At 49.7% G+C, this 25,893-nt stretch overlaps 1 protein-coding gene across 2 annotated transcripts; it reads right to left on the bottom strand.

Annotated features, from left to right (window-relative positions):
* Positions 1–3,452: 3,452 nt before the first annotated feature.
* On the bottom strand, positions 3,453–24,463 carry IRF8 (interferon regulatory factor 8). 2 transcript variants are annotated; one of them, XM_084906807.1, is made up of 9 exons: positions 24,372–24,463; positions 20,552–20,726; positions 16,473–16,656; positions 14,019–14,107; positions 12,550–12,655; positions 11,385–11,435; positions 6,252–6,638; positions 5,140–5,255; positions 3,453–4,581 (listed from the first exon to the last, which is right to left on the bottom strand). In XM_084906807.1, the coding sequence occupies exons 2-9, from the start codon at positions 20,723–20,725 to the stop codon at positions 4,405–4,407; spliced, it is 1,284 nt and encodes a 427-aa protein (XP_084762933.1). In that variant the 5' UTR covers position 20,726; positions 24,372–24,463; the 3' UTR covers positions 3,453–4,404. The 2 variants fall into 2 exon arrangements, with proteins under 2 accessions (XP_084762933.1, XP_084762934.1); XM_084906808.1 differs by having other exon boundaries at positions 11,385–11,432.
* Between the last annotated feature and the right edge of the window lie 1,430 nt (positions 24,464–25,893).

Here is a 25,893-nt window from a genome sequence, read left to right as displayed (position 1 = left end):
GGATAGAGAAAAGCCAACACCACTGTGCCCTGTCTAAATCCTGGCCTACAGAATCCATGAGCAAAATACAATGTTTCTATGCCCCTTCGTTTGGGGGTATTTCATTTCACAGAAAGAGATGAGTGAAGCCATCCCACCCTGGCAGCCTCCATTTTAGCCTGAATGGCCAATAAGAGCAGGATAGAAATAGGCACACTTAGACACCCTCATCTATAGACACATCGCAAGGCATAACGTTAGAGCAAATGACTTTGAGAAACATTGAATTAAATAAGATTCTGACCGTGAGAGAGACCTTTTAACATGCTGCTGTGCCATGCACCTGTCCAGGAAGGAGGTATAGATTCTGAGTGGGTCAAGATGTTCGCTGCTTCCCTCCTACTTCTGGTAAAAGCAGCCGGTCTTTCCACTGAGAAAGCACCCCTCCATCGTCCTCCCCCTTACCCCCCTCTCCCAGCCTACTGAGCTGTTACAATCACAGTCATTAATTATAGATAATTCTTCAGAAAGACTTTCTAAATATTTCTGAGTAATTGAGTTATGAAACTTTCTAGGGTGGAGGGTCTGAATCATTCGTACAAATAAGTTCCCACCAATTGCTTCTTTGTGAAGAGAATTATCCCTGTAGTTCACTGGAATGCCTGCCCTTCGGCAAAGTTCTCCCAGGAGTCCAACAGCCCAGCGGAGTCTGTGGATGCTAACCCCTGGGGTCATCATCTCAATCCATCTGGACATCGCAAAGAAAACAAAAATTTCCCATTTTGGGGTGTATTTTGCCAAAGTTAAAGTGCTAAATGGCACTCAAAGAGTGACTGTTGAAATACCTTAATTCCTTTTAATGTTTCCAAATACAAAGAGTGAAGGCTGTTTATTTTCCAGAATATCTCATCAGCCTGTTCCCACTAGCTGCCCCTCGGTCCTAGAGAAGAGTCAACCTCTCAAAAGCTAATTCAGCATTCTCTAGAATTTCTAGTGACTCCTGATGCATCTTGTCCCTGGATTCCCTCCTTGCCCTCCGAGGATGCAGAAAGAAGCTGAGTTGGCAGATGCAAAGGGTGTTGAACTCTGGGGAGAGGCAGAATTCATCAAGTTGGTCCTGAATTCACAGAACAGATGAACTCTCGGGCTTGCTTATAAACAAAATTCCTACTTGCAGGATTCGGGAATGAACATGACTCACTGCAAAGATTTCTGGGAAAGTCAGCGATTTGCCCAGCTGCTGCCTTTCCCATGTGGTGTTATCAGCTAGGAGGCTTCAAAATGTTGTCAGAAAGCCTCTCAGACTTGACCCTCAGTCAGTCAGACATGGGCTCTGCCTCAGCCTCCTCATCTATAACCTGAGAATAAGAACAGGCCCCGTTGCCCTGGGCTCATCTGAGGCTGGAGAGGTAATACCCATTGCCATGGAGACAAGTGTGTTGGGTACCATCTCTCTCTACCTGCATTAGTCAGAACCTGTGAACTCCCTGCAATTGACAATTTTTCCTGGGTTGTTCAACAGGCATGTCCCATTAAACTAGAAGCAAACTGGGTCCCTTGTGGCCCCACTCTAGTCCCAAGACGTAGCACAGTGAGCATGTGTATGAATGAAAGGATTCACAGTCCCATCACATGTAGTTGACCTGACCCAGGAGGCCCTCCTACAAAATCATTTCCAGCAGCTTCCAGGAAGTGCTCCCAATGCCAACCTCCTCCTTCCTCCATGCCCTCTGCAGTCATTAATCAGTTCACAGAAACCCAAACAGGCCCCAGTGTTAGTAGAAACAGGGCCTGCCCCACATCTCTCCAGGAAATTCCGCATAATCTGCAAGTCTCCGTATATTGTTCTATTTTTCTAGGGAGGAGTGGAAAGCAAACAAGCAAAACATTCTTAAAATCACAGTGTGGTATTGTTTTTTAATTCCCCCTTTTCAGTACCTAGAATCTAGTGAAAATTATAACATATTTAATAGTAACTTGAAAAAAAAAACAGAGCATACATCAGATTTAAAAAAGAGCACTTTATTTTAATAAAGAATAAAGGAGATCAATATATTTTTAAGAGTCTCGTGCTCTGCCAACTGAGCTAGCCGGGCACCTGAGATCAATATATTTTTAAATGCATACAAAAATAAATATTCATCCAGCATATTAAAGATGTATACTTTGACATTCATTTGAGTTACAAACTAAAGCCTATTTGCCAGTATCTCACAAATTTTCAGAAAACAGCTGTTACCCTTAAAAATGTAATGCTCACTTTGTTGACCAAAGGCAACGAGCCTTTTACTGAGGTTTTCCTGTGCACCCACATGGATTCGGCAACCCTGAAGGCCCTGTAAGGTGGAAGCTAGCTAGTGCTACCCCTGTATCACCACGCAGCAATGATGGGGAAATAAACAGGCATTCCTTGGCCTTTCAGATTTGAAGTCTTTTGTTATTACAAGGCCACCAGATTGGCTGAGACGGGGCAATTTGTCCTCCAAATTCCAACTCTTTCCATTTCTCAAAATGAGGGGTGACAGGTGAGCCCCTTCTAATCCTTTCATGGTAAGATTCTGAGTCAGGGGCGGTGATGACCCAGGCTGTATGACGAAGGGAAGAGAATACAGAAAAGATTCTTCTCCCCACCCAACCCCAAGACAGTGGAAGAAAAGCAACAGCACCCTCCTAACCCCCAAACGCGCCTGGTGCCTGCACCCACGGTGGGACTGACTCGGCCGGACCAGCAAATTGCACCACCAAGAAGGGGGGGGCAGTGCCCCTCACCTACTGCGTGCCAATCTCTGCCAGGCCGGGTGCACCACAGGGGCCACAGAAACCAGAGGCACCCCAATCTAGCAAAATACAACATTTATTTAGAAAAAAAAATGTTCATGTGCTCTTTGATCCTGCAAGTGGTTTGGAGGGGTTGTGGTGATGTGGTCTGCTGCTCCCTGGAGGGTCTGAGGTAGTGTGCATTGCCCTCTCTGGTAAGCCAGGCCATTGGTTTCAGTGTTCTGTCCCTGGCTTTTGATTAGCATCAGGATTTAGGGTAAACATGTTGATACATTTTGGCTGGTAAATGCATCCTATTTGCTAGAAAAAAAATAGGGTAAGTTCTTCCAGGGCTGAAACTGGAACTTCTCCATGGAAATCCCACTAGATGGCTCCACTGAAGAACTGGGTGTGCAGTGGGGGCGTTGGGGAGAGGTAGGGATAGGGGAAGGCATTCCCCCAACCACAGCTCATCCCAAGACCGGTGTAGTGGTGACAGGCAACACGTGTCATCCACATCCCCAATCCACTCTAGCCATGCCTACACACTAAACACCACCGCTGGTGAATGGAGTGACTGAATCAAGGTACAAGCAAAAGGCTCATAAAATCCATAATTATACAGGGTGTCCCCCAAAAAATGTATACACACTTTGAATAATTATTAATTCCAATGGGTTAAATCTGAAAAGAAAGAAACGTCAATCGAGCTGTCAGCTGTTGAAGCGTGCAGACATTTTAGGGGAACGCCCTTTATTTTGAATTTGTGCTTTCTATCCTGCCCACTTTATGAAAAGAAGGGGGGAAAAAGGAAAAGCTTCAAAGCAGTTTATAATTGTATAATTAAAATTACAAATGTTTTTAAAACAGGTCGAAACCATTTAGAAAGAAGCAGCCAGAGAGGCTATCTCAGATGACTTAATTACAGAAATGGAAAAAAAATTTTTTTAGCTCTAAGCTTCCTGCAACAATGTGCCAAAAGGAAAACTTTCACTGTCTGGGAATCAGAACTCACCCGTTCACACAGTGATGGAGATGCTTTCCTAGCACCAAGTTCTGGGGAGAATATACGTTCTCCCAACTCGCCAAGAGCTTTTGCTTTCACTTATTAAAGGGAGACTTCATAATACTTATTAAAGTACTTATTCATGTATTTTTAAATCTTATTAACATGCTTAAAAGTACAAAAACACTTCACATCGGATCAAGCACATGAAATCATAAATCTATAGCTCTAGCAAAAGATAAAGATGAAAAGCAGTCTTGTCTTCACTAGCTGATCCCCAAATTTCTTTACTGGAAGCAACTATGCGCTAGTCAAATTGAATGAAAGCCTTTGGAAATATCACTTATCCCAAAATGCTGAAGAATCATAGCAACTAATGATAATTAGGGGACAATACAAGAAATACATGTTTTAATCAGAGGTTCTAGTTACACCATGCAGACCATGTGGTGTGGGCTTCCATGTTGACACCTGAACAATAGAACTTGGACACAACTTCGCTTTGAACGTGGAGCCCTCAGAGAACATGCCCTTACTAAATTAAGAGCAGAGTGAGGCATCCCACCCCAGGTCAGAGGGATCTATATCCTTAAATAATTACAACAGTAATTGTAATAATGAAATGTGAGAGGTGGGCGGGGTGGGGTGCCCGAGAGAGAGACTTAAACTGTGATCTGTTGGTTTTCTCTGAAAAAGGGTCTCTGGTGGGAGGCGCAGATATCTGGAAACATCCGGAAGACCTGGTCTGGCTGGGGCTCCTCAGGAGCCTGCATCACGGACCCAGCACCACAGCTCTTCACAGCTTCTTCCACCATCTGCCGGACATACAGCTGCTCGATCTAGGGGAATGGGGCACAAGGTCAGAGTTGGAGATGGGAAGCAAGATGGGACTTCCTTTGACCCTGGCCAGATTCTTTGATTACCCCAGTGTAATGCTAGCATTCGACTCCCAAATGAATGAATCCAGAATAAGGAGATGCAAAGAAAGGGCAAGCGGGCTCCCTATGAAGACTCCTATGTATGCTTTTTCAATCGTGTCCCGACTTGCCTAGCCAGTGTCCAGAATTCCACTATTAGAGCTTCCTTCCTTTGACACCAGTTAAGTAAGGGCTTGTAAAACCCTTATTAAGGTCACATAGGCCTGAAGGCAGGGTGGAATCCTTCTGGAAAGGAGGTTTTGATTTTGGAAAACAAGCCATGCAAAGAAAGGGCAGGGGAGACACACAGATTGGGAGAGTCCTGCAACATGAGAAGACGGCTCTGCAGTGGCAAGAGCCCATGGCTGCCACTGGGAGGTCTCCCAGGTCTGCTTCTGCACACAAGTGGAGCCCGCAGGCCTCACTGCCTGTGCTTCAGCCCAAGAGGTGTGGGCTGGGAGACCATCTGGCCACTCTCACCTGCACGAGGATGAGTTTGGAGCGCAATGGGGTCATATCTGGAAACTCCTCTCCGAAGCACAGCACCACCCTGCTGTCGGGGAGCCGGCTCTGGTTGTTGTAGAAGTGCTGCAGCTCTGGAAAGACACAGGAGGAAGGGGGTGTCGGCCACTCGCCGGTGCTTCCACACCTGAGCTTCCACATGCCTCGGGAGCCCACCCTGCCAGGGCCCCTTCCCCAGGAAGCCTCTAGGACTCAGGCCAGGGGGCAGGAGAGATGTGACACTAGCCCCTGGGTGTAGCAGGGGGAGAAGCAGAGAGCTTTGGAGCACAGAGGAGGGTTCCCACGCAGTGCTGCAGGCAGCCTGATGGACTGACTTCAGACACCCTGACCTCTGGGAGGAACACACACACAGTGGGAACCTAATTCTACGCCCCACAGAATAACCGTGGCTGGTGGGCAGCACTTCTGTGTGGGGGCGTGGTCCCAAGGACTCAGTGCACAAGGTCAGCACACGCCAAACCCCTGGGGCCTGGCCAAGATGCAGATTCTGCTCCAAAGGCTTATGGAAGGAAATGCTTTCCAACCAGCTCCCAGGGTGTAGGAACAGCTCATACAGAGCTGCAGGGCGCTCCGTTCCTGAATCCCCCCAACAGCTGTGCAAGGAAGGAGCTGCACTGCTCCCCCGATTCTACACGCCGGACGTCGAGGCACAGAGAGGTTTCCCCAGGATCGTTTAGCAAAACAAGTACAGAGCAGAATTCAAGTACAGGGGGCACCCCTGCTGCAGCTGTGCCTCTAGCCCCCGCTTATCCCCATGGGGATGTGGGTGACAAATGGCCCTGGGAAGAAGGCGAGATCTTAGGGACACAGGCAGCAGCCCAGCCAGCGTGGCTGTGGTTGAGCATCAACTTGTGAACCAAGAGGTTGGGGTTCAATCTCCGGTCGGAGCACATGCCTGAGATGCAGGCTGATCCCCAGTGTGGGGCGTGCAGGAGGCAGCTGATCAATGATGCTCTCTCACCATTGATGTTTCTCTCTCTCTCCCTCTCCCTTTCTTTCTGAAAGCAATAAGAATGTATTTGGGGGTGGGGGGGAGGAAGACCCAGGCAGCAAGGTGACAGCATACAGACCTCGGAAGAACTGGCAGGTGTCGAAGACCTTGACCACCTCGTCGCGCTCCAGCTTGTTGGGCCTGTCCTTGCAGAGCACGGCGTTGCCGCTGTAGAACACGCGGCCCTGGCACAGCCGCTTGACCAGCACGCCCTGCCGGTTGCTGTACAGCACCACGCCGCGCTCCAGGTGCCCGAACAGCTTCCGGGTCACCTGCCTCTGCCGCTCGCTGGGGATGGTGTCCGCGGGCGGGAAGCGCACCAGCTCCAGGCCCTCCGCCCCATACAGCTTGGCGCCGGGCAGGCCCGGCTGGCTCAGCGACAGGCAGCAGCCCTCGGGGCAGGTGGTGGTGGTCTGGCCCACCAGCTTGCCCCCGTAGTAGAAGCTGATGACCATCTGGGAGAAGACTGTGGGAAAGAGGGGGACAGGTCAGGGGCTGAGGGGAAGGGGGTTCTCCCTGGTCCTTCCTGGGGAAATGCCCGGAGCCTTTCTTCCTCCCAAACTGGAGGAGCCTAACTGCCTGTGTGTCCAGGACTTTCTTGGCATTCTGGGAAGTTCACGCACTCTTTCTAGAAATAAAATTTTATAAGCATGAATACGTACACAGAATTGCTAAGGAAACCCATGATTTATATACAAAACCATTAGAGTGCTCTCCCTACTTCTGGGAAGGGCTGACAGCTGCCACAATGTATCAGTCACCCTAAGAGTACAAAGTTTTGACAACTTAATTTCTTAGGACGTTGGCTCCCCCTCACAGGCACTGCTCTACCACTGCTATATGTCAGACTATATAATTCAGTGTTATAATATGTAACATTGATCCTTAATTTGAAATCCAGGGAACTGAGAATTTGTCAAGATAAAAAGGTATATCTTTATTTTCACTAACCTCGAATTCAGACCTAACATATCCGTCCATTATGAGCACAGACACTACAGGCTATATTATTCTAGAGTATCTATAGTTATATAACTAGGCAACTGTGTATAATACATGTATGTCTATCCTCTCAACCTCTCATCACCAAGAAACAAAGCCTGATTTGGTGCCGGCAGATCTTTAACACTCGTTCTGGCAACCCACCTTTAACCAAGGGGCAGGCTCTGGCCAGGACCTCTGAACAGAATCTCTGGTCTTCAATGAATGTGCTTTGACCTCTGACTTCCTACTTATAGCAGAGATCTGCTTCTCCGTTTCCAGGCAATGATAGATGGCCCTCATTCTAAAGTCATTTTATGTTTTAAAAAGTTAGAGTAAGAGAAAAACAGGATATTCATGATAGTCCAGGTGGCACCCAAAGTGTGAAGGTGGGGCTCAAGGGCCTAAAGGGTGGGAACCTCTAAACTAAAGACAACAGCTAAATTCAGGGGTACTCCTAGAGACATCGCATTTAATCGCCTTAACCTGTGAGAATTACATGCGCTATCAATGAGCTTGCTGAGTTTGGGGGAGCCTTAAGACCAATCTGGGGCTGATCCCTTGAGCCACATGAGCTGTGAGCTGCCCAACTCCATCGTGCCCCCCTACACTGGTGCAGCGCACACCTGCCCAACTGTCAGGGGCAGCCTTGTGGGGGGTCACCCACCTCGGCTGTGTTCACGTGCACTTACAATTCCCTGGGCGCTCCCACGGGCTTCGCTCAAGATTCATTTGCTCAAATACTAAGAGCAAACAGCTTCCCCACTGTTGTTCACAGGCTCCACTTCCTCCCACTTGGCATTAAATGGCAGTCTAGACTTACGCAGGGAATCGGAGCTGCAGGGGCTCCAGTCCAACTCATTTATTTGATATTTGGGGAAACTAAGGCCCAGGTGGAGTCACCCAGCAGGTAAGAAGCAGCACTCGCATCCAACCCCCTGCCTCATTGCCCCCACCCACCCTCCTCCCACCCTCCAAGTCTGCAATGTCTGCATCACCTGATGACTTGACACATTCCACTTCCTTCACCCTGAAACAATTCTGAACTTTGTCCCAATGGATGAGACACGCCAGCTGTCTCTGCCACCACTCTGCCCCTCTGCCCTGTCATGGCTGTGGCCTTCGTTCACACTAGTGTCTCTTGACTGTGTGAACTTCTGGAGCAACGGGCAAGGTGTTCCAGATGTCCAGGCAGGGGTCCCAATGCAAGGGGACAGCTTAGGCTCAGAGGAGATTCAAGCCAGAAGGGCCAGGGCCATGACTCACCGTGCCCTACAGGAGAGCAGTAGAGACACACAGAGCAGAAGCCACTCATCAAGGGCCTCCAGTTACTCAGTCCTGCCCTTGGCAATCCTAACAGCCCCGCAGCAGCCCTGTCCTGCTCCCGTTACACCCACCCGCCCACCAAGGACAACCCTGCCAGAGGACAGCCTGGCCACAGTGGCAGCAGAGCACACCCTCTGGAACCCACTGCCTGATGCATTATCCCCGCTGTGTGACCTTGGGCAGCAGCTTCCCTACTCTGTGCCCCAGTTTCTCCATCAGCAAAGTGGGGATAATAATACTCCCACTTCACTGGGTGACTGTGAGGATCAAATGACCTTGCATTTGTACTTAGCATATGGCAGCACCATATAGATGGTTATTAAATAAACTGGGATAACAGGACAAAAGATTAGCTATATCGATAAGACCCCTGACATTATAAGCCACAGTCCTTGGTCTACATGGTACATTCCAAGTGCTGTTCCCAGGGCTTTAGACCTATTAGTACATTTAATCCTCATAACAGTCCCATGAGGTAAAGACTAGTAATAATTATACCCATTTTCCAGGTAAGAAAACTGAGTCAAAGACAGGTTAAGGTGCTTGTTGTCAATGGCACAATTGCTAATTGGGGAGCCTGGATGCACTCCATTCCTAGCAGACTGGCTCCTCATCTGAGTGGGTTTTTCTTTTAATTGATTTGAGAGAGAAAGAGAGAGGTAGGGATAGGAAGAGAGAGAGAAACACTGATCAGTTGCTTCCCATATACATCCTGACCGGGGATCGAACCTGCAACGTGGGTATGTGTCCTGACCGGGAACTGAACCAGTGATCTTTCGGTGCATAGAACAACGCCCAACCAACTGACCCATACCAGCCAGGGCACAACATCTTTATTCTTAAGCACCAAGCCACACTGTCAGTTATTTCAAATGCATACAGTTAAGAACACAAACGGGCAGCCACAGGCATGTTTGGATCCGCCAGCAGCGTGAGGTGTTGTTAACACAAATTTGCTGCCAATCTTTTATATGGGAAATTTTCACCTAAAATCCAGACCTCTGGTTCCTCCAGAGAAATGGGAAAATTGGGCCTGGCTGGGTCTGTCAGTCCACAGGGCAGGAACCACAAGCAGCCCAGCGGAGTGTGGCCCCTCCACTTTGCCACAGTCGCTGACACTGTTGTCTTCCTCCCAACACTTCACCCTTCTATTTCCTGTCCCTACAGGGATAAGAACTGGAGACCCCTGACAACTTATTTACGTGGGGGAAGGAGTTGTGTGACCCGAGCAGAGGTGCCAAAGTCCACAACTTCTAGAGGAATGGTGTAGGGTTTTCTTTGTGAGTCATTCCACCTGCTGTGTGCTGAGACAGCTCTGGAATAACTGAGGAGCTTCCTCCTCAGACCATGTCTTCTCGCCCAGACACTGCAGCATGTGCCAGACTACCCTCCTGCCCCCAGGAAGCACTGGTCAGCAGACTCCCGGGGCCATAGCCCAGAGCTAACCAGGTCAAAGGCCCGGTCCCATGACCCAGGGCCTCCAGGACCTGAGCCTCTGGTGAGCATGGTGGCTGCCCAGCATAAATCTAAAAACAGACTTGGAGCCAGATGCCTGGGTTTGAACCCGGCAATCCCGCTTACCAGCCGTGTGAGCTGAGGTGAGAGATTTCACCACTAAGCCTCAGTTTCCTCATCTGTGAAGCCAGATATAACAGTCCCCAGCTCCCAGGGCCGCTGTGCAATGGGTAAGGGCTCAATGAATGGGAGCATCGTTTGCTTTAAAAATTTTTTGCCTGGGTGAAAACCTGCCTCTACCACCCAAAACACTCATCCCATGAGAGCCTTGGTCAAGACACTTCTCTCTGGGCCCTGTTTCCTCCCCTGTGCCAGGCGGCTTCGGGTGCCCAGCCCCACGTTATGTGGCCCATCTTGATGAGTCAGGCTGCTTCCTTCTCACAGAACCTGTCGCTTTGGGGGAAGGCACCAGCTTCCTTTGCTCTGACGATGCCATCAATGATGAGCCTGAATGTAAATTCCAGGAGCCGCTGGCAGGAACACGGTCCAAGCCCCCAATGTATTTAACAACAATGTGGCACAGAGAGCACCTCTGTCATCTGGGGCAGGAGCAGGGATGGAACAGCCTGGGGCCACACCCCAGCTCTGTGGCCCACAAGTTCTGTGACCAGGGGTTTCTGAGCTGATAAAATGGAAATAACAACACCTACCTAAGGATGGTGGGAAATGATCATGAGATTAAGCCATGAATGTCTCAATGATGATCCTGGACCCAGTTAGCATTCACTAATGTCAGCCTCCACCACCATCACCACCACCATCATCACCACCATCATCATCTCTAGCAGCATCATTACCATCACCATCACCACCACTATCATCATCATCATCAAAATCACCATCGTCATCACCATCATCACCACCATCACCACCACCATTATCATTACTAGCATTGTTATTGTTACAAACTTAGGTGGGAGAGAGTAAAAGAAACCGTCACCGGTGACATCCACTGACCCATATGTACCTACCAGGAAGTTTTAATAACACTCTGTGTAACCCTCACAACACTCCCATGAGGTAGTTGCTACTGTTGTCCCCACTCAACAGATGAGAAGCCTGAGGTCCCAAGTGATTCAATCACTTTGTCTGGGGTCCCATGAGAGGGGCAAGAGCTGGACCTTGAGTGTGTCTGTCCCCGCACTCTTTCTCCCATAGCAGTTCCCCTGCGAGAGCTCTTCTGATCTCTTTGTTGATCCAGTCCAAGAAGAGTCTCAGAAAGGCCAGCCACTTGCTCACTCCCAAAACCAAGCAGGAAAAGGGAGGAATTAGGTGCCCGACTTCTGACACCAGATCGTGCTCATACAGGGGCACTCAAGAACCCACACAGGTCCTTCGAGTTTTGTCTTCAGGGTGTCCCCTACCTGACCCAGCCCAGAGCACTCCGTACCTGAATGGTGTGCATCGTAGGCGGGGTAGCCCGGCACCAGCGGCAAGCCTGCTGGAGGGAGAGAAAAGCAGACTCAGACCCGGCCAGGCTCAGTTGTGTGCAGGGGGAGGCAACCCAAACGCTCCCCCTCTCCAAAAGTTTCTTAAAAAGCCGCATATGGCGTGCTCCTGGGGCCCTGCCACTGGCTTCCGCCGAATTCGGTGTTTTTCCCTCTCAGTGTGGCGACCTATGTTTCATCAACGCAGAAAACCAGACCTCAACCCAACCAGCATGGAGGGGGGGACTTCCTCTTGCGCTGTGGGATTTCTGACCATGTGTCAGTGTGACATTGTGGGGCCACGCTTCCTTCCCCCTGCTCCCAAAATACCGCTGGACTGCGTGTCCACCATCCAGGCCTTGCCTTGCAGGGGAGCCGGGCCAGAGCTAGCTTTCTCAGAGGTGCTGCTGAGCCCAGGGAGGGGGGCTCCCCAGGGCCCCTGATTGGACACCACCCCACACCCACAACCGTTGAGGCCCATGAGGCTAGCGACCGCCTCCCGGTCTCCCACTGGGGACAGAAGGGGAGAGGCCAAGAAAGGAAGCAAAAGCACCCGTGCTCCGGGAGGAGGGTCATTTCAAGCGGTGGTGGAGGGTTGGGTCATCAGAAGCTAAGAAGAGGTTGCGTGCCTCACTCAGCTTACAGACCCTGGGGGTCAGTCCTGGTGCCTCCATTTGTCATGAGGAAACTGACCCTTATATAGGATATGCAACTTCTGACAGGGGATTCAAATCCAGGGCTCTGCGTGAGCAAGGGCCCATTCCTGAGCTCTCCTGCTCTCCTGCTCTCCAGCCGCCGCTCTGGGCGGTGCATGGCTCTGGGAGGTCCCTAATGTCTGAAGAAACTGGATGGAGGACCTGACAGACAGAACGTGGCCCAGAGCTATGAATCCCCTCTGGTCTTGGAGAAGTTCACTGCACTCCCTCCCTCTGACCTTCCCAGGAGCTGCGCGGGAGACACCTCCTATGGGAAGGACACGTGTGTCTTCCTGGGAGGCAGTCACCGTCAGTAAAATAGGGATCATGGCAGGTCCCCCGTCCCCACCCCATCCCGGCTGCTATCAGGCTGAAACCACTCAAACAAGTCCAGCCCCCAAGCACTGCGAGTGGCCCTGGCTCCCATCCTCACCTGCGCTGGGCTGCTGCATCCACCAGTCTGGGAGGGGCTGGTTCCTGCAGGCCTCCGGCGGGGAAGGGCTCCTTTTGACCATCCCCATATACTCATCCACAGGGCGCTGCACAGAAGAATGGCACAGTCATTAGGCTTCCCAGGCAGGACCCCCGGGCTGTCAGGATGAATGGCTTGTGCTTAACTAAGACCATACTGTCGTCACCTCTAGCTCATCAAACTAAAGGGAAGTTTTACTTTGTATCTTGAAAGATCCAGGATGCTCCGTGATCACACTACGTAACTGAATTCCCAGCTTCTTCGGGGCCCTTAGTAAGTTTATTGACCTTTTACTGAAACTGCCTGTTGCCGGTTCTGGGACCCCAGCGCACGTGACCTTGAATGGACCCTGCCATGCTTTTGTGAGTCTCACTCAACACATCACGCCTCAGCTCTCCATCTCTGACCCAGTTCCTAAAGGAGGTTGGTTAGTCCAGTTCGTTTTTGAAATCTGCTTTTCCTGTGATCCCAGGGCACCAATCCTGTTAGTTCATACTATCCGCTGAGTCAGCAGAAAAGCCTCACGGAACACGGGACATTGTTGGAGTGACAGGAAACCAGGAATTCCGCTGACCTGCTGCTAATGACCACCCAGATGCGTGACAGCTGCCATGTGCAGCCACGTCAGGCAGCTTGGAGGACATTGTGTTTAGTTATCAGCATTTCCTGACCACCAAGCTACTGTCAAGGATTTTGGCATCGCTATGGGGATTAAGAAGCATTTACATGGCACCTCCACCACCTTTTTCAAGGGCTGTGTGGGATTATTTCAGCGATGCAATGTCCACCTTGTAATAGCCATAAAAGCATAGTTTAAAGGCTGAAAGTAAAAGAAAATGGCATCCAAATAGCTAGAATTGGTATTCAGATACCCATTGCCTAGGACCCCATTAAGCCTTTACCGGTAGCCTATTTACTATGACCTTTACGCACAATTCTAACAAGCTTGGTTATATGGCTTCCCAACCCATCAAGGATGAAAAGCTGCGTAATGGAAGACAGGCAGCCCACCAGCCATGAAAGCTAGTACAATAATCATGCCATAGGGACAACCCTAAGTAGGAAGGGAAAGTTGCCATCTTGTTCACTGCAGCATGCTAAGAAGGTAAGAAAATACAGGATGCATTACAAAAGACTGGCACTCAGAATGTTTAAGTGTGGAAATCCAGAGCTTGAGGGAATATCCCTAACAGAACAAGCACTCTCCCCAGCTCTTGGGATTAAGGACAGGACACCAGGTGAGCGGGCTGACCAGTTGGCGGAGGCTGGCCACATACAGGTAGCTCAGTCTCACATTCTGTCTCTGCTGGAGTAGAGACAAGGTTTGCTGGGAGAGCCCAAGGCTCTGGATATGTTGGCAGGGCAAGAACAATGCCACTGCTCACCTTCCGCTGACGGGCCAGACCTCTGGAAATGCTGCCTCCACTTACCTCCTTGATCAGCTCATCAATTTCAGAGTGACCGCACTCCATCTCAGTGACTTCGTTCACACAGCCAGGAGTCGACATGCCCAATTTGCCTGTGGAAAAGCAGACAAGCATGACAAAACGTGGCCACGGCACTGAGGCATCCCTACCACCCTTGAGGCCATCATCAGTGGTTTGTTTCTAAATGCTGAGTTGAAGGAAATAAAAGTCAGTCAGTATCTTCCCTGGTTTGGGAAAGGCCTAGAAATTTTTTTCCCATGCTTCTTCAGTCATCTGATCAGCAGAATCAAAAGAGAGAAGTTGGCTGTTGTTGTTTCTAACACTTAGAGGCCAAAGAGCACTTGGGTCTCTTACTTCTGTTTATGGAGATCTATGGAGATCTCAAATGAACGCCTATCAGATCCCTGTCACCCCAGGTGTCTACCCCCTTTACCCTCTGCAGAGGTTAAATTTACCAGCTGGGGCACTTGTAGACACTCAAAGTTTCCTAGCAAAATATGTTCGCAGGTTATATTTTTTTTCTTTAAAGTTAATTGGCAGGAAATCTCCTTTTAGCCTTTCCAAATATACACGTGTGCATCTCTGCGCGAACACACACACACACTACACACACACACACACGCACGGCAAAGACTCACCCAGGCCCAGTTGGAACCTGCCTTCATCAGACATCCCCAAAGGCATGTGAGCATTTCCATAAAAAGCTCTCTGGATCAGGCTAGCCCCCTCCTTGCTCTTATGCCTCTGCCCCAGCCAGAACTCACCTCATTAAGCTTATCAGTGTATTAAGTGAGATGTATTATAACTTTAGCCCCAATGAGCTACAAAATTGGCCTGTTGTTTCATCCTCGCTGATCTTTTATTCCACTTTGATAGACTCAAGAATTCACTGAGAAGCTGTTGATGGGGGAAGTAGGGGGTAGGTGGGGCACCCCAATGTAGCTTGCAAACTACTGAAGTACAGAGGACAATGGGTCCATGTAGACTTTATGCAAATGCAATGCCCCTTTCCTCCCCTCCCCCCCGAGAACCTGCTTCTTTAACATCCACCCTTGCAGGTGATGCTAGCTGTACCCCATACTATAAACAAGTTGGGGTCACCTGCCAGGCCAAGCTTGGCTGACCCTGGGGGTAGGGGAGTAAGAAACTTCTCCATTACTTCAAAGCACAATTTACTTTGTGGTGACAAAAAAATATTTATATATTGGAAACATATACATATTTCCAAAACTGGGAAATAAAGCAAAAAGACGACTGGCCTTTTGAAACCAACCCAGAGGATTATACAAGAGGTCTCCCCTAAGGGTCATCTGATTTTCCAGGTCAGCTTGTTTGACTTCGTATTGACTATAGATTAGACTTCAGACTCAGGAAAGCCAGGTGTTAATGTACAATTAATGAATTAAACTACAAATGAGCAGCAGAAAGGATAAGACTCAAACTATGGTGTAGTGCCAGGCTCAGCCTTCTGCCACTCACTGAGCAAATTACACATCAACATTTTTAACCTTCCCATAGTGGGAAGAACTCACACTCATAATTTCTACTTAGCCCTTACCAAAAAGTTCTATTTCTTTCAGGCCTTACCGGACTTCTTCGAAAGAGAAAAGGATGCCATGCCAATATTCTAATTGCTACATCTCATGGCTAGGAAAATCAATGTGTTAACAAATGTTTTAAAGCAGGGGTGGCAATTAGATTTTATCTCATGGGCCAGCTCTGATTCATAGCAGCTGCACAGCACACCACTTTGAAAAGGATTCTGGGGCCAGATCCGAGCTCCAGATAATATCCTGGTTGATTAGTGATGTCTGACTAGAGCATAGAGTATCAGGCCTTGGAAGATGTGTGGCATGTTGTTGCTATCCTGCTTTAAATTCTTCACAGATGCTTTCTGGGTATGATAGAGCTGGGAGAAACTTCAGGAATTACCACATCCTAAATTCCCAAACAATGATCAGGATCTGACAATGCTGAGTCACAGCAATGAAACTCACAGTGTCATCGTCCAAAAATGCATTCAAGAGCTCAACTCTGTACCTTAGCCAGCCTTCCCTTCTTTGTCCACCTGATTGTCCCCCGGCTGCCTCTGAGAGTTGCTAGAAGACAAAAGGAATCCCTTCCACACTGTCAGAGGATCCCTGCTCCTGCCCAATCTCATCCCTGACCCCAGGGATATCCTGCAACACGGGCCAGGTCAGCAGAGCTGGCTGCCACCCAACCTCCCGCCCTTTCCTTCCATCGGCGCCACCTCTCGCTCGGCTGGAAGCTGCCACTTGGTCAGCAGATGGTGGGTGAGGTCAGCGGGAAGAGAATTCCATGTCCGCTTATACAAAAGAGAGAGCTGTTTGTGTTTAGCTAAAAACCACTTGCCCCAGACCCTGTGGGCGGCGGCTTCCACCCCAACCCAGGGCCTTGCAGCCTCTGCTGGACAGAGTGCCCACCAGGGATAGTTACATTTTTGCTCTTCCTCGGGGACGATGCGGTAAACTTTGTATGGCTCAGAAATGTCCAGCTGGGACCGGTCTGTCACTTCCTCAAAATCCGGACTCTTGTTTAAAGCACAGCGTAGCCTTGTCTTCCACGTGGCTGGCTCAGCTTTGTCCCCTTCCTTAAATTTCCCTTTAAAAACGGCCCAGGCCTGAAAGGAGAGAAAGCAGCACGTGAAACAGTCAGCCCCTCGGCCACAGATATATATCCAGGGCCAGTCAACACCAGTGCGGGCTCGCCCTCCTGAAAGTCATGTTTAGCCATCCTCTCTCATTCAAGGAATTTCAGGGCTCAATCAGACCACTTCCTTGGACAGATGTAAAAAGACCCAGGCCAGGAAAGAGACCACCCCCCAAGATCTCCCAGCTAAGCTGAAACTGGAACTCAGGCCAACACAAATCCTACCCTGGACCAGCGAGCCAGGAGGAGCCTGAGGTCAAGTAGCACAAGGAGGAAGTGCACATGGTTTCACTAGAATGTTCAAAACAAAGAACAATTTGTGTGTGCGCGTGTTTTTTTAATCAGCCCCTGGCATGAAAATTTAGCATGAAAAGGAAACATTTGCAAAAATTCTGAGTGTGATCATCCACTGGCTGCCCTGCTACTTTTAATAGAAACAGTGTTTTGCATTTTGGCATTGATTCGAGCCTTCCCCCCATCTCCCCAGGCGCTGTTTAAAGTGCAATGACATATCCTCTCCCTCTTGGGTTTTTCACAGCTCTGTCTCCTGACCTCTCCAAACCTTAGACTCTGAACTAGGAACCAAGTTGCAAAACTGGAAACTTAAGGTCAAAGGTGGAATGGGGAATTATTTTTTTTTTTAATCAAACATGCAAAGGGACATCGTTTTAATTTCAAAATCAGAATACAGAACACACCAATTAGGAGGTCACTGCTGTCAGGTGAAACTAACCTTTGGTATTAGGCAAAATCTTCCAACCTAAAATAAGACCAGAGCTAGAGGAAATGCTCAACCCCACTTGGGAAAATGTAATTCCAAGAGGCAACTTTCCCAAGGTGATTAAATGCCCTGTATGGGATTAAGTGCCCGCTGTTCTTGACTTAATGGCAATCCCCTGGGAGCTCAAGAAAGGCAGAGATCCGGCTTCCAGGGTTCTCGGGCTGGCTCTAAGATATCACCCCATTGGGAAGTCTGTCAAGAAGCCCTTAACTCGATTTCCACCCCGAGCATTATGAAAAAGAACCAAAATACTTTTTTTAAAGTAAGTGTGAGCTGATATCAGGGCCTCATCCGTGTACCGGGATGGTATACACTGCACTCAATGTCCTTTGCAACCTCCCATCTCTGTTCCACACCATGAAGCTGACCTCAGAATGTCGCCTGCGGACAGAGAAGGGGTCTCTGGCATAAGTAGATTTGTAAGACCCACTTACAAAGGCAGAAAAACAGACCGGTTTTAACTCATACATCTGTAAAAGGTTGTCTTTGTATGAAAACTAAAGGGTTCTCCACATCACCAGAAAATCCCTAAGTGGCTCTGTCTAATCAAGGCCTGCCTACTGGCTCCTTCCAATGGCAGGCACATTGGGTGGGCAGAGAAACACCCCGCAGAGGATGGCATGAGCCGAGCCAGCGCAACTCAGAGATGGCTTCTTCCCGCCTGCACTTCACCAGCCCAGGCTGTCGCCCGCCCAGTGGCCGCCCGGCTCTGGGTGGGCGCCCTGTCTCCCTCCCACCCCCATTCCTGCTGAGATTGTACACTCATTTCAGATTGCCACACTGAGCGACTGCGTAATCAACGGAAACATTGGGAATCTTGCACATTTTTCTCAACGCTGTTGAAACGGCCATGCAGAGCATTGCATAAGATGCATAAATCTGGGGCTTTATTTCATTCCCCCCCCAGCACAGAAGCTGAAGCATCTCCTCCAGCAAGCCACAAGCCAGGCTCATGCAGCCTCCAGCCCCCTGGACTCTCCTCCTGAAGAAGTTTTACTGATGGTCAACCTGGGACTGTGCCCTCAGCACCCCACACTTCTGCTTCATCTGTTCTTCCTGGCCATGGTCAGCTCCTAGAGGCGCTCTCAATGTGAAGGGGGAGAGCACACCCCAGGGAGCATCTGGCAATGTTGGAGGCATTTTTGGTTGTCATATGTGGGGGGCAGGTGCAGCTGGCATCCAGTCAGTAAGGTCAGGCGTGCTGCCAAATACCCCACAGTGCACAGGATGACCCCACAACAGGAACAACCTGGCCCTGGATGCCTACAGCTGAGGAGCCCTGGCATGTAGCCATTGATAATCTAGAACAGTGGTCGCCAACAGGTGGTCTGAGGACCACTAGTGGTCTGTGAGGTCCGAAAGATTGGTGATCGCTGATCTAGAACTCCCAGCTGACCAGGTGGACCCTAGCACTGTTTAAACGTAGCCGGAGTCATTCCCAAGAGAAGTTCGCTGTAATGCTGACGGTAAAACCCTCTATATGAGAGGAATCCACATCCCCCTCACAAATGAGAAAGGATGCACTAGCAGCTCAAAAACCTGGCAGGATCCAGGCTCCTGACCTGGGGTCCTTGATGGAAAAAAAAAATCTGCTGGACATTCGGGCCACATGGGGCACCTTGAAGGTGAGTGCAAAACATCCACGTGTGCCCACTCCTCTTGGAGAGGGCCAGTGACTGGCATCAGATCCTCAAAGAGGCCTGCAACCCCAGGTGATAAATTTAATAGAAATGCTACATGTGTGGCCCCACTACAAATGTCAGAAAGAGAACTGAAGGACGGAAATGCCTCATAAGCCAACTTTGACCTACTTATACTCTTGCTCTGAGGCCAAGGTATGATCTTTGGTCATGTTGGGCTTTTTGTGTCAGAAGACAGAAAGCCCTGGCTGAGTCTGGTATTGCCATGGGGTCCACCAGGGCCTCGCTCCCCTCATTCATCCCAGGTCTCCGGTCTGGTTCTGGCCCTTCACAACTCAGCCTCTCCATTCCTCCTCCATATCACTCGCTGTCCCCTCCCTGTCCCGCCGGTTCTGTGGGCATTACCCCCAGAGCATAAGCTGAAGCAGGGAGCAGTGTGAAGGGAAAGACCCAAATGCCTACAGAACCAGCTCACAGCAGCAGCAGTTTGCAACCTGGACTCTGGGGCAGACCCCTGGGGTGCATCTGTTTGCAAAATGGAAGCCTGGGCTCACTTTGACTAGGGCTACAAATCTCTCAGGGGGTGGAGGCTGCACTTCTGGAGTCTTAGAGAAGCCCCCCGGGAGGTGGGCATTGGGGTAGGGGGGGGGGGGCTGATGACCCACTAGCCTGCAGAGCTAAGCTGCCCTGGTTCCCGGCTCCTCTGCCTGAATCTATGTGTCGCAGGTCTAATGGCAAGCAATCTCTGTTGAGCGATACTGCTAGAGGTTGGGAGCATGGGCTCAGAGTGGGGCTGCCTGGGATCAAATGCTGGCTCCATCATCCAGGAGCTGTGAGACCTTAAACAAGTCTCTTCTCCTCTCAGTGCCTCTACAGAACACGAACAAGGACAGCCCCTCCTGAAGAGGATTGTGTGAGAGGAAAGCTCAAACCCTGTGGGGCCAGGCCTGCCACAGAGCAAACCCTCCGTCAACGCTGGCGGTCACGATGCAAATGGTGGAACCAAACAGCAAGTCCCTCAGCGAGTGGGGTACTCACTATTCTCAAGGGAAGGAGACTATTTCTAGACACCTGCAGCAGGACAGCCCATCTGACCCAGCCCAGAAGGAGTGACAGATGGTGTCTCTCTCACTGAGCTGACCTCACATGGCCAAACAGAAGTTATAACTTTGCAAGAATGAAGAAACTGTCCTCAATCTCATTTCAAAAAAAAAAAAAATGCACCATTCTACAACTGACTACAAAGTGATTAAACCACATAATAGCTGCAAAATCGCATGGTGTATTTTTTCAGACACATTCTGCTCTCAATCCATGTTTGTTTTACAAAATTGGATTAATTTTCAAGAAAATAAGGAAAGTTGTCACTCAACACCTCCCCCGGCCGGTGAGGGAAGGCAGAAGTAGCTACGCTCATGGTCAGGGGAGGGAAGCCCAGCCTTTACCTTGAAAATGGAGGCGTCCACTTCCTGGTTATAATCTTGTTTGCCAGCGTGTTTCCAAGGGATCCGGAACATGCTCTTCTCGTCGTTTTCCCAAATCAGCCCTGGGTACATGTTGCTGTCAATTTGCTCAATCAGCCACTGCCGGAGCCGCCGGCCTCCGTTCCGGTCACACATCCTTGGAAAGAAAAGAAAAAAAAATATTCTAAGACATTACAAGCATTGTCTCATTCATCACAGCACCCCAGGTACTTAGCCCAGAACTACTAACGGGAAAATCAGAGGGCTGCAACACAGGTGCCAGCAGAGGGGGGGGGGGGGGGGAGAGAACCCTCAGATCCAGGACTCTGGGCCGCCTGCCCTGAGAGGACAATGCCTGCCTCCAGGACTCAGAGCCCGGAATGAAAACTGAAAGCTCCCTGGGAACTCAGCAGCTGCCCTCCACCCAGATGTTGTCCTTCCAGCTTTGGCCCCAGGTTTCCTTTCAGGCACATCTGATGGCATCCTTCCATTTTTAGCAAGAGAGAGGGGAAAGTCGTTTTTACATTTCCAAGCCCCTCCGATGAGCACCCCTCACTCTAAGAGCCAATTCCATCGTCCCGTGCTCAGTTTGACCAATGTCTGTGAGCAAATGGGACGTTTGTGATCTCCAAGAAAGAGGAAAGTCTCAGGCTATCCCTCTAGATTGTTCCTTCACAGCTGGTTAATGGTAACAGCATGAGTCTGGGAAGGGCAGAGTGGAGGTCCCATTTGAATCCTGCCATCTCTCAGCTGGGTGGCCCTGGAGCATCATTTAACATTGAAGAGTCAGCCTCACTGGCTGAAACTCGGGACAACTCTCAGTACTTGGCATCGTTGTAATGAGGGCTCAGACAACAAGTATAAAACATCTGGACCTTTAAAGAGTTCTCCAAGTGCAGAGGTTGTTATTATTATCCCAACTCTCTTCCTCAGGAACTCTTCTGACCAACTGGGAAATAGCAGACAAGTGTGAGGAAATCAGCTGTGGCTACGGACAAAGTTAGCCCGAAGGTGCTAAAATCAGGGGACCTCACCATCCCAAGGTGCCCAGAGACATCCTTGGGAAGGACACTCTGCTAGAGCAGACAGCTATCCCAACAGCACAGAGAAAAGAGAAAGCAACCGTGCCGTATCAACTCTCAGCCCACATTTACAAGAAGAGGGTTGGAAATCCCCAGGCAGTTGGACAGACGCCCACCCAAAGAAAAAGAGGCATTTCTATTCTTCTGATTAAAATGTGACTTCTTCTGGCAAACAAGTTTGAATCAGCAGTGACAAGACATAATGTCCCCAAGAATAAGGTCACATCTAGAGCCATGCTGGTCCACAAAGCAACAATGAAAATTCTGCAGGTGGCCCACTATGGGGCCAGAGAAGGTATTCAGGTCCTGAGAAGGAGGTGAGGTTCTGTGAGCACCAAATGTAACTTTAATATATATATATATATATATATATATATATATATATATATATATATATATATAATGTAATATATATAATGTAATATATATATAATATATATATATAACTATATATATAATTGATTTTTTTTTAACAGAGAGGAAGGGAGAGGGATAGAAAGTTAGAAACATTGATGAGAAAGAAACAATGATCAGCTGCCTCCTGCACACTCCCCACGGGGGATGTGCCCACAACTCAGGTACATGCCCTTGACCAGAATCGAACCGGGACCCTTCAGTCCCCAGGCCGACGCTCTATCCACTGGGCCAAACTGGTCAGAGCACCAAATGTAACGTTTTCATCCAATAACCCCAACTGCCCAGTTGTGGATTTAAAAGGGGCGAAATGTGTGAAATGGTCATTGGACTTCAACTTGAAAACCGCAGGCTCCAGCAAAGGCTTTTCTCTAACCAGACCTTGGCTGAGCTGTTTGAACCTCTCTCTGAGGTTATCCTCACGTGCAGAGTGAATGGACCTCAAGTGTCCCACAATTCTACAACAGTCCCCGTGTTTACAAACATGGGACAAATTCGGGAGGATCACCTAATGAGAGAAATGAAAGGACACCACCAGGTTCCCCCCAGAAAGTAACTTGGCAGTTCCTATGGGCCTTTCCTGCTGGAAAGGCGGAGACTGTCCACTCCTGGAGGAAGGAGCTGTGTGGAGGACATGGAGAGGGGCCAGAGCACAAGACAAGAAAAAGGTTGGTGTCTGTGGATCTGTCTATTGAAGGACACATTCCTGCTCACTAGCATTTTGCTCACCCCCTTAGTACAAGGTTCACAAACTAGTGTTCCTGTCCCAGGAGCATCCTGAAATGAAAAGCAATATTTTGTTTGTATGGGAATTTTTCCAAAAAGTGATCAATGCCTTCTTGTAGGGACTTTTAGCCCCAAAATTGTTGAAGACAACTCTCTTGGTGATTTATAAGAAAAAGAGAAAAGAAAATAAGGAGTTGGCGTTAAGAGGAAAATTAAGTCACCGAATATAAAAGCTGGACAAACTTTAGAAATCATCTAATTCAGCTGCTCTTGGTTCAAAAATGGAAAAACTCAGGCCCAGAAAGGTACCCAACCCCAGCAAAGGGGTCTTATGTTACTCACTCTGCAGAGAAAAACCATGGTTAGCTTATAAGACCTCAGCACAGGGACAGTCCCGCCTGAATTTTCAATGAGATCACCTGCAAGATTCTCAGCAGCATTAAGATATCCATAATGATCTATTAAACACTAACAAATTAATCCCACCAAATGCTGAGCCAAGAAAATTTTATAAGCCCGGTCACATGTTTATAACTTCCTCTTCCTTGATTTTTAGGTAATAATTCTTTTTATGGGCCAAGTCCTATCTGGAGCTAATCTCTACCCTATAAATGAGTCCGGGGTTCAGGCTTCCCAGGCGGCAGGTGATAAGAGATTGCCCTGGGCCCAACCAACCCGATTTCAGGATGTGCCTGACAGATGGTGCAGGACTCGCCTACTCCCACACCTCTCAGGGCCCCTGGGCATCCGCCCTGGCCGCCACCACGAGTCCCAAAAGTATCAAAGCCATTTCTCCCTCTGGCCCTAATCTTGCTTAACAAAAACTAACCCACCCCCAATTCTTCACGTGGAGGAACGTGCCATAATCCAAAAGGAAACTCTCAGGCTGGCTCCTAACCAGTTTTTAAAAAGTGTCGTTCTATCCCTCCATATGTTAGGGGAATCGTTTAAAACCCTGGAACATGTGGTCTCCATTCCTGAAGCACTTCACAGCTCTGGGTAACACATTTCACCTTCTCACCGTGGAGTCTGCCCTTGCCTTGGGGACATTTTACATCAAAATGCTCTTGTTCATTGAGACCCCATACAGACTTCTTGCCAGGGGAGCCTAGGACCTCAAACCCCACTCAGATATCCTGTCATCCATCAGAATAAAAAATCCAGCCTGCCCCTTCACAAGCTAACGCACACAAGCAGTACTGGTTATTGGACAGTTTCACAGTTATGACCCTCCTCCCAACGATTATTCCATGTAGCAGGATTTGAGTGGGACAACGGAGGTTTTATAATAAAAGGCAAATATTTCCCTTCACTATATGAACCATTCTAAAGTCGCCCATGCAAACCAGACTTTAAGAAAAATTAGCTTTTTTTTTTTTTAGCATCAAATCCATTTAGGTGCATCATCATCAACGACTTGGACCTTGAGAAATAGAGGGATGGGAGAAAACAGGGCACGGGGGAGCGGTACCGCTGGCTCGGAAACCGGGCGGCAGGTGCGCCGGTGCCGGCCCGCTGTCTTGGCCACCAGCACCACCTGGCCGCCGCCGGATCTCCGCCCGCCCGCCCCGGCCACCTACCTGCTGCCGCGCGCCCGGCCCGCCGCCCGCCTTCGGTGCCGCCGCCCGCGTTCCCACGCTCGCCCGCCGCGCTCCGGAGCTGCGGCCCGCGGGCTTCGGGCCCGCGCATATTTAAGGTCCGGGCCCGACACGCCCACGCGCCGGCCGCGCCAGCCAATCAGGGCGCGGGAAGGCCTACGGACACGCCCACCGGCGCGACCCGCCCGCCGGCCTGCTTCCGAGAAATCAGTTTGCGAGAAGCGCGCTGCGACTCCGGGTCCAGCGGCGTCTTCCGGGGTCGGCGGCGCCGGGGTCCGGGAGGCGCGGGGCGGGCGTGCCCGGCGGAATTCCCGGGGCGCCGCGGGGGCGTCCGCCCGCGCAGATCAATGTCAGGGCGAAAACCGGGGGTCAGGCGGCGGAGATCGAGACGCTGTCTGGCGGTCAGGGCTTCGGCGGGGGTCCCCCGGAGAAGGTCAGGGCTGTGGGGTGGTTGGTGGGTGGGCGTCCGATGGTGGCGTCGGAGGTGGAGGTGAAAGCGGGGGTGGTGTGGGTCTGTCCGCAGGTCAATCCTGCAGACGGTCGGTAGTCCCCGCATAGGGATCCTGGATACCTACCGAGGCCATTATCCCATCCAGGGTGGCCCAGGTTCCCACAGCCTTAGGGGAGAGACCCCCCTCCCACCCCAATCCGAATGATGCCCCTACACATCCAGACTGTGACAACCAGTCCACCTGAGATGCGGAAAGGACCGGCCACTTACAGACCAACGGCCTGCACTTGACCGGGAATGGCAGAATCAAAATAGAAATATGCCCAACTTAAAAAAAAAAAAAAAAGTATTAGAAACCACTATCCTCCGAAGACCAGAAATTGAAACAGGAGTGTTTAGCAGGTTCGTGCTAGAATGTCCACTTAGGGAGATTTTCATCAGGAATTATTTCCCCCCAGAAAATCAGTGGTGTTCAGTTCCCAGCTCTCCTGGATGTTAGCTGGCATTGATCATACACATACATGGAAGCGGCGTGGGGCACCACGCTGATGAAAGAAATGAGAGCGAAAGTCCTGGGAACGGAAGGGAAAGCCATGTTTCCCCTTCTTCCGTCCTGGGGTGTCTTAGAATAAAGAAAAATTGTGAGTTTTAATTGACTTATTGGGATTGTTGGTTTACTTGTTAATCCTCACCAAGGATATTTTTTCCCATTGATTTTAGAGAGAGTGGAAGGGAGGGAAGGGGAGAGAGAGAGGAAAAGATCAAAGTAAGAGAGACACACGGATTGATTACCCCATGAGCCCCAACCAGGGCTGGGGATTGAACCTACAACCCAGGTACATGCCCTTGACCAGGAACCAAACCCTGGACTCTTTGGTGTGAGGGCTGGGGCTCTATCCCCTGAGCAACACCAAGAGACTTAATTTACATTTATTGCCTAGTTGGCCAATCACACATAAGCAGCAATGTGTCCTGGGCCATTTTATTCAACAGGCTTTTCAAACACCTATGAAAACGTTGGAGACTGAAACAATTTTATTGGCCCCAAATTAC

Source organism: Pipistrellus hanaki (assembly GCF_964339955.1).
Source record: "Pipistrellus hanaki genome assembly, chromosome: 15".
Lineage (NCBI taxonomy): Eukaryota > Metazoa > Chordata > Mammalia > Chiroptera > Vespertilionidae > Pipistrellus > Pipistrellus hanaki.
This window is presented reverse-complemented; position numbering and strand designations above follow the sequence as displayed.